The sequence below is a fragment of the Vigna umbellata genome, chromosome 9 (genome assembly GCF_029865625.1).
Source record: "Vigna umbellata cultivar VRB3 chromosome 9, Vumbellata_1.0, whole genome shotgun sequence".
In the NCBI taxonomy this organism is placed as follows: domain Eukaryota; kingdom Viridiplantae; phylum Streptophyta; class Magnoliopsida; order Fabales; family Fabaceae; genus Vigna; species Vigna umbellata.
Genome location: NC_142173.1, coordinates 9138796 through 9146445, shown reverse-complemented (window position 1 = coordinate 9146445; position 7650 = coordinate 9138796). Strand labels below are relative to the sequence as shown.

Genomic DNA, 7650 nt, shown 5'->3' with positions numbered 1-7650 from the left:
TTTCAGAAAAACCCTCTTCCCATTCCCACTCTTCTGCATGCTTCTTCTTCTTCCCCAAGATTCTAACTTTCAAATTCCTCTACCTTCTCTCTAGAAACTCTACCTTCTCTCTACTGTAACTTACCACTGTCTTCTCCGATTCGTATTCAGAAACCGTAGGAGCATCCTCGGAGTTGAGAGCTTCAATCTGAACCGAATAGATCCCAGTTCTGAAACCGGTAAGTCTCTCGACTCTGGACGCTCGTTTCTGAGTTACATGCAAACCAACAGTTGGCTGCATGCAAGGGTATCAGCTAAATTCTTCTACATTTTTTTGGTTAGATTTAGTGAAGAACTTTAGAGAATCGTTGAGGGTAGAAAACTGTTGTGGACGAGTCAAATTATTAGACGTTTCAGTCACGAACCCAGGTAAGGGAAGCTTATTAAGTTTAATTCTTGTATTGTGTTGTGATGTATGAAGTTACATGATTTTATGAAGCATGAAATATGTATTATTTGATCTTTGGTATATGATTTTGATGATGAGATGATATATGAAAATTATGAAATGTGCTATGGTATGAGTAGTTAAATGTATGAGAGTTTATATTGGAAAATGAATTACTGTAAGAGAGGTTTTGAATATGAAATTCTATGATAATGAACGTTCGTTATCGAACGGTCTTTGACCGTTCGGTATTCTTAGTAACTCTTTTGATAAATAGAATTCTTTTATTCTGAAAGGAGTCCAGCTGAGGACGAACGCCCTCTTATGTTAGTCTTATGTTTGAGCGTTCGGCCAAACGTAGATATCTTGAGTGTTGCGTGAGTATTTGAGAAGATTGAAATTTTACATTCGGACACTTAGCCTTTTTGCTAAAAACATAACTTTACCATCTCGTCTTATATAAATCCATCTTTCTATGATTTTGAATCAGTGATGGGTCTCGACCCAAAGCGTACGTCTTAAGTGGCGCTCGGTCTTATACCGAACGCTCGTCCCAAAAATGTAAATGATAAGTAGCGCTCGGTCCTATACTGAACGCTCATTCTTTCTGTAATTATCAACGAGCTGAAATAGCGTTCGTCCTGAATTAAATAGCGTTCGTCCTAAACTTCAATAAATTCACGTATCGCGTTTGGTCAGTTATTGGCAGTCGGTTATTCTAACTAAATTGTACTTAGTACATTTAGTACTCGTCTTTGGTATCTCCATTTATTTGAATTGACTCTGAATCTTGGTCTTTGAATTATTCTAAGTATAAGTTGAATCGTTCTAGAATCAGTTCATTTAACTGATTTAAGTTGTAATGACGTTCGTCATAAAAGATGGGTCAGCTTTATCCCTTCGGAAAAGAAGTCTTTCAGTCTCACTCTCGACGTTCGTCCTCGTTATGAAGAGGATTGGACGCTCGTCTTTTTATGGAAGTGGAACATAGAAGGAAAATGTAAATAAAAGAATGTATTATGATGTGCGAACAGTTCAAGAGATGAAATTATGTTTATGGATTTTGAACGAGCGTTCCAGGGAGGAATGACTCTTGGATGAAAGTTGAAATTATAGTAATGTATGAATGTGGACAAAGCTTAGCCGACGTTCATCCTGATGTTCCGTGAGTACTCGTCCTCACGTAGAGGGAGTATGTCATGTGTGGGAACGGCAGGAGGTCCTAGTCCTTAGGGGTACTTTGGATGGAAGGGACTAACCTCGGGTGGCAGCTGATGTTAAAATGCCAGTTACTACACCACCTGGGTGCACGAACGTAGTAGCTACACAAGATTCATATAGTCCGGACGGTCTGTCTAGTATCAGAAGTTGATTGAGAAATTGAATGAGTTAAACTATATATATTGGAATTTATTGACATGATTGATCTGTTTATGAAATGTGTTATTTACTTGGATTAAATTCAATAAGCTTACCCTTTCGTTTTTCATTGCGTTGTCGATCGTCATTGTACGTCCGTCCTGTCTATGCGATGATCATCCTTGTGGATGTGAGCAGATGGGGAGGCGTTGCTTGAGGAAACGTTGGAAGAAGAAATTTTGGAGGATGCAAACTTAGTGGAGGTAGAAGTGAAGGCCGAACAGTAATATGTTCGGTTATGTATTAGTTTTGCTAAGTTAGCGGGCTGCTTTAGAACGAGCGCCCCATTTTCTTTCTGCTTATATTTGGTCGTTCGGTCGTTTTGTTTACTGAACAAATTGTAAATTTTGTAAAGTTAGGAAAGAACGTTCGGTCACTTGTAAGCTTAATTACTGTAATTGTAAGACTGATTTGGATATCATTAAATGTAATCAATTCTACTATATTTTTGGGATGTTACACATTTTGATCTGGTCTCTATTTGACTAAAATATTTAAAAGTTATAATTATTGCAATTAAATCATTTAATTATTTATTTAAAAATTATTAGATAAAAATTTGATTTGACATGCTTAACTGTTAGAAAGATATCTACCTCCTGTATCTTAATATTTTTAAAATTACTATTATTTTATTATATATTTATAGTAATCATTTTGTTAAAAAACATAGTTTTAGTTATTGTTTGTTGATATTCAAATTAGAGATTTAAAATTTTATATAATTCTTTTTATGAAATTTATTATTGTTTATATATTTAATGTGTTAACTATGTTTTTTTATATTATTAAGTGATTTTGATTTTAGTTATTCTTTCAAAACTTATTCTAATTAGGTCCTTATTTTTTATAAATTCATGAAATTAGTTTTCATATTACAAAAATTTGTGATTTTAGTAGGGATTCTTTTTTTATTACCGACCGTTTTAACTCTAGTAAATGCAATTCCTGTTGTTGACAAAATTGCTGGGAAAATCACCGTTGCAAATAATTTTTTGCGATTTTGTTCAAAACTATCATTATTTGCGGAGGTTTCGTAAAAACCGCTGCCACTTACAGGATTTTATGAAAATTGTCACTAGTTGTGGGGGGTTTTGCAAAACCCGACGATAGTTGTTCGGGCTACTTAAAATCGTCTTACATGGATTGTCTAAATCTGCGGGGTCTTGTGTATGTTGTCCAAAATCGCCGAAAATTTCTAAGTTTACATACTTTGGGTTAAAAAACCGGTAATGCAACTAATTTAATTTTTTTTAATAATTTAAATGATTTGCTTAATTTGATTAATAAAAATTATGATTAGTAATATAATAATAATCTGAAACCAAAAGTAATTAATATTATATAAAATAACTATGAACATTAAAAATACAAATATTTTATCTACTTAATAGTTCTTCATGGAACAAGCTTTAAAACATGTTATATCTACATTTTCATTTCATTTCATGTCTCAGCTGCAACTACTTCACCATTGGTTTTCTCTTGAATTGCACTCTTCCCATCGTCGCCTTCGGCTTAAATTTTCATTCTCCTTAGTCAATTGCACGTGGTGGTGCTTGCAATAGAGTTTCTCATCGTGTGCAATGTAATTAGAGAGATTAATAACACACCCTCCGTGGGTGCATTTGAACCAACTCTTGTGATAAAGAGTTTCATTCACGGTCACCAAAACCATTTCAAAATATACAAAACTTAATATCACTTTTCTATTCATAGATTCAGATTATGAGCATTTTAATTCTTATGCATATACTATTTTAATTTGTTCAACTAACTTATAACTTATTGATAGTAACAACAATTATCAATTAACATTCTAACAAAATACCTGACTTAAGACATTTTAGATTACAATTTACAATTGACTCACATTTCTCGAGGAACACATAACCTTAACTTCATCAAAAAAAAGCGACAACGGACAACAACGGTGACAGTGCACAGTGACGACGAACGACAGAAGGACAAAAACGTCAATGACATACAATGATTTGACTCTTGATACCAACTTGAAAATCTCCTCCTTCAGTGTTTCCTCTGCAAAGAAGCCAAAATTGTTAGTTCTCTGTAACAGTACAATGCAATCACGTCGGTTGATAATGCATACACTAAAAAGTCCTTTTTCAAATTAAAAGCCAAGCATAAGGGAAGGGAAAGTGTGTATCTGTTGATGGATAAAACTCAAATTTTCAAATACATACAAAATTTGTGTTGGTGGTGAGCAAATTCCCTCAAGGGGCATTTTTAACTTTATTTCGTATTGTGCGGGTATCATAGTATCACTTTTATTACTGTGTTCAGCACACAGCTCAGAACTATCAGTAAACAACTGTACATATAGTATAACTCTCCATGACCAAAAATTGGTTCGAAAATTACAAAACTAGTCGACAAATAACCAACTCTACACGCTTACTCCAGAGGAATAAGACATTAGTTTATTTAAATAATTTTTTATTACACACAGTGGATATTAGAGCAATCATCAAATAATTTGGTTGGTCATATGCAATGCAGATGCAACAATACATAAACCACATCCACATAATTCGACTTAAACAAAATTTCGTATATGAAGTTCAAAAAAGTAGTCTACAATTTTCACATAATAATTTCAAAGAATAAAATGTCATACCTTTCGCTTGTGTACTCGGCTCTTTCTGCTGCTACCTTTACCAGATCCCATTACTTGCTCGTCAGTTCTATCTTCAAAGGGTAATGTTTTGATTTCATCATAGAAACTTTCTGTTAGACCTTGCAACCTGAAATAGAAAAAGCACAAAAGCTAAGAGAGAAAAAAATGTATTTAAACAAAAATACTATCACACATTTAATTCTTTTTACTTGTTAGGAATGGAGAAACAAAAGGAAAACATTCCAAACACTTCCCATACCCATTTCTTGATTTCTTCAAGTATTTTTCTCGCTTCCTCTCCTGTTTCGTAAGAGGAACACGAGTGAACATCTCCTCCTCTTGCTGAGCGCGTTTCTCCATCTTGGAGACAAATCTATCAACTTCTTTGCTAGCTCCCTCAAAATCCCTCACCTGAGTAGAGTAGTGAGCAGCCAAAACAAACCATTACGTAAAATCATTAAATGCAAGTTCGGATAATAGTTCAAAAAATATTCTTAGGAGTTAAAAGTACTTTCGAGAAGGATGCTCTCTTTGTACATTTGAGTCTGAAAATACTTTTGAAAGGAGTTTAACTGAAACCCAAGCATACTATAAGTCATAATGATTCAGCAATAAAAATAACTTTACCTCTTCAGGTCTTTCCTCCATATCATTCATCAATGTCCTGATATAATCACTCTGCTTAGCTTGTTTCAGAATTTCTTTTTCTCTTCGCAAGGCATTTCTTTCATGCTTAGAAGGTTTTTCTAGATCCATAGAAGTAGGGGCAAACTTTACAGGTTGATATGTATCATGTCCATCCTACATCATATAATAAAAGTTAGATAGACCAGGAAAATACCCTTTTCAAGATATTACCACCCTGCGTACACCAAATTTTACACCATTTATAATATCACATATACACTGACTGACCTGCAAGGTTAAGTCTACTTTGCTAACTAGCATGTCAGGATTGGGACGATACTTTGATGCATCCTCACTCTTATTGGACGCATCTGGCTCCGTACTTTGAATATCACTTTTGGCTGCATTTTCACCAGCCTGCACTAGTTTCTGGATTTGGTATTGTTGTTTTCTGTCAATTGGCCGAATCTGCAATGGAAACCAGGAAGTCAAATGTTTAACACATAATACAATGTAAATATACACATGGAAGCCCTTGAAGATCAACACACAGAAGGATAAAACTATACCTTTTCCAAAAACAATCTTATCTCTACAACACTTCGAACAACAGGGTGATCTTCTATTGATAACCCTTTAGCCTTCCGCAATAAATAATAAACAAGGGATTGACAATAATTCAAAAGCAGCAAATTCTTAGCCTCAAGGTAGCTAAATCCATCAGCTGTAGGATACTGACCTTCTTTCACCTGGTATAAGAAACATCGAGAGACACAATAATAATAATAATCATATCATTCATTGATACGAGGGTATATTTAGCTATAACAGAAAACTTATAGAATCCCCAAAAAGGCCCAAATTGCGAAACTTCATGTCCAACCAACAGAAAAACTTCTTTTAAATCTTAATATTATATGAATTTGAAATGACGTTAACGGAGTCCTTAAAAAAAATTACTTGAATTGAAAAAAGGGCCACTCACTTTGGCAGTTAAAGATTGAACTTTAAGCCTCACAGTATCGAACCCTTCCTTCATCTCTTTCAACAACGCCGCAAGTTTAGGCGATTCTCTGCGAAAAACGACAAGATTTTTAAAAGATAAAGGCTCCAATTTATTACTTGCGTATCAGAAAATTTGAAGCAAACACAAATTGATGCACGTTCAAGGAAGAGGAACAATTCAAAAAAACCTACTCTTCCTTGATAACGTCCTCATCTAAATGCTTCGCACTGCTTTCCATGACTTGAGATGATTTTCTATAATCTCCAATCCTGAACCTTCTTTTTGTAGGAATGTGAGTGATTAAAATTTGATAGAAACAGAAATTAAATTATTGATGAAGAAAGGTTAAGGGGAAAAATGAACCAGAGAGGGAGCGAGAAAGATTCAACGACCAAAGACAGAGAGAAGGTGACGGCTTCTTGGCGGTGGATGGTATTGAGAATGAGATACTGCGACGGAGGAAGGGATTTGCGAAACTGAGAACGGGGCAAGATGGGTGACCAAAGAAACTTTTTTTCTTAAAAGTTATAATTATAATTTCAAGGTCATAAACCCAGGAAAATAATCATACATACATCTGCTACCAATATATATATTTTTATTTGTTCATTTAGAGATGTTTCATTTTCTCGATAATATATATATATATATATATATATATATATATATATATATATATATATAATTTAATATAAACAAAAAATAATAATAATGATGATCAAAATTTTATTTTAAATACTAATTATAATTGAAATAATAATAATAATAATAACATATAGTTGAAAATGATATAATTATATTTTTAAATATCGCTATATCAATATATAACCACAATAAAATTCATTTAAATGATAGAGCGATGTTTCTAGGGGATGATCGAAGTGTACAATGTGCTGGGTACGAACGTCAAAACTTATGAATTGTGGCATGAAAACAAGACTTTTGTGTAATAAAAAGTCGTGATATTGAAAAAATAGAAGCAAAATTGAATTTCACTATCACTGGTTTCCAACTTCAAAGTTGTTATTTTACTATTTTAAGTTTGTCACTTGGAGGTATCTTATGTTGTATTCAAAAATTAATAATATGTGAAGGATTTTGAAGAGAAATCAACAAGGTCCTCTTGTACACGAGAAATTTTAAGTTTATGCAATATAAAAATAAAAAAACTTATAATAATATTATTATTACTTAATAAGAAAAGTAATTGTGAGAAAGTAAATATTATATGTTTTATTGAGATTTGGACAAATGTACATTTTTTGTGTTCATTGTTGAAAATGATTGTTGAGAGGAGGTGACAAACCTTTTATGCACTTAGATCTTTGGAAGAAACATGATGTCATTTGGACGCATTTGGGTCAATAGAAGACATTTCTCTTGGCGAAAGATCTATGAATTTGTTTTCTCTTCACTGGATGATACCAGAATGATTTTAGTTGTTGGAATGTAAAATTTATTAGTATTCTTCATGTTTTTGCTTGGACAAATAACTTTGCTCCTATATCAATGAAACTCATGAGAACTCAATGT

At 33.2% G+C, this 7650-nt stretch overlaps 1 protein-coding gene across 2 annotated transcripts; it reads right to left on the bottom strand.

Moving 5' to 3' along the window:
* Positions 1-3533: 3533 nt before the first annotated feature.
* On the bottom strand, positions 3534-6653 carry LOC148192472 (uncharacterized). 2 transcript variants are annotated; one of them, XM_088098079.1, is made up of 9 exons: positions 6481-6653; positions 6309-6395; positions 6097-6184; positions 5681-5860; positions 5400-5579; positions 5112-5285; positions 4744-4895; positions 4485-4611; positions 3534-3886 (listed from the first exon to the last, which is right to left on the bottom strand). In XM_088098079.1, the coding sequence occupies exons 2-9, from the start codon at positions 6353-6355 to the stop codon at positions 3875-3877; spliced, it is 960 nt and encodes a 319-aa protein (XP_087954205.1). In that variant the 5' UTR covers positions 6356-6395; positions 6481-6653; the 3' UTR covers positions 3534-3874. The 2 variants fall into 2 exon arrangements, with proteins under 2 accessions (XP_087954205.1, XP_087954204.1); XM_088098078.1 differs by having other exon boundaries at positions 6309-6392; positions 6481-6652.
* Between the last annotated feature and the right edge of the window lie 997 nt (positions 6654-7650).

Coding starts and splice junctions, on each gene's coding strand:
- LOC148192472 (XM_088098079.1), bottom strand. CDS start 6,355: ATGGAAAGCAGTGCGAAGCATTTAGATGAGGACGTTATCAAGGAAGA. Junction 5,580..5,680: donor TAAGATTGTTTTTGGAAAAG/GTATAGTTTTAT, acceptor TTTCCATTGCAG/ATTCGGCCAATTGACAGAAA. Junction 4,612..4,743: donor TTGAAGAAATCAAGAAATGG/GTATGGGAAGTG, acceptor TTTCTATTTCAG/GTTGCAAGGTCTAACAGAAA.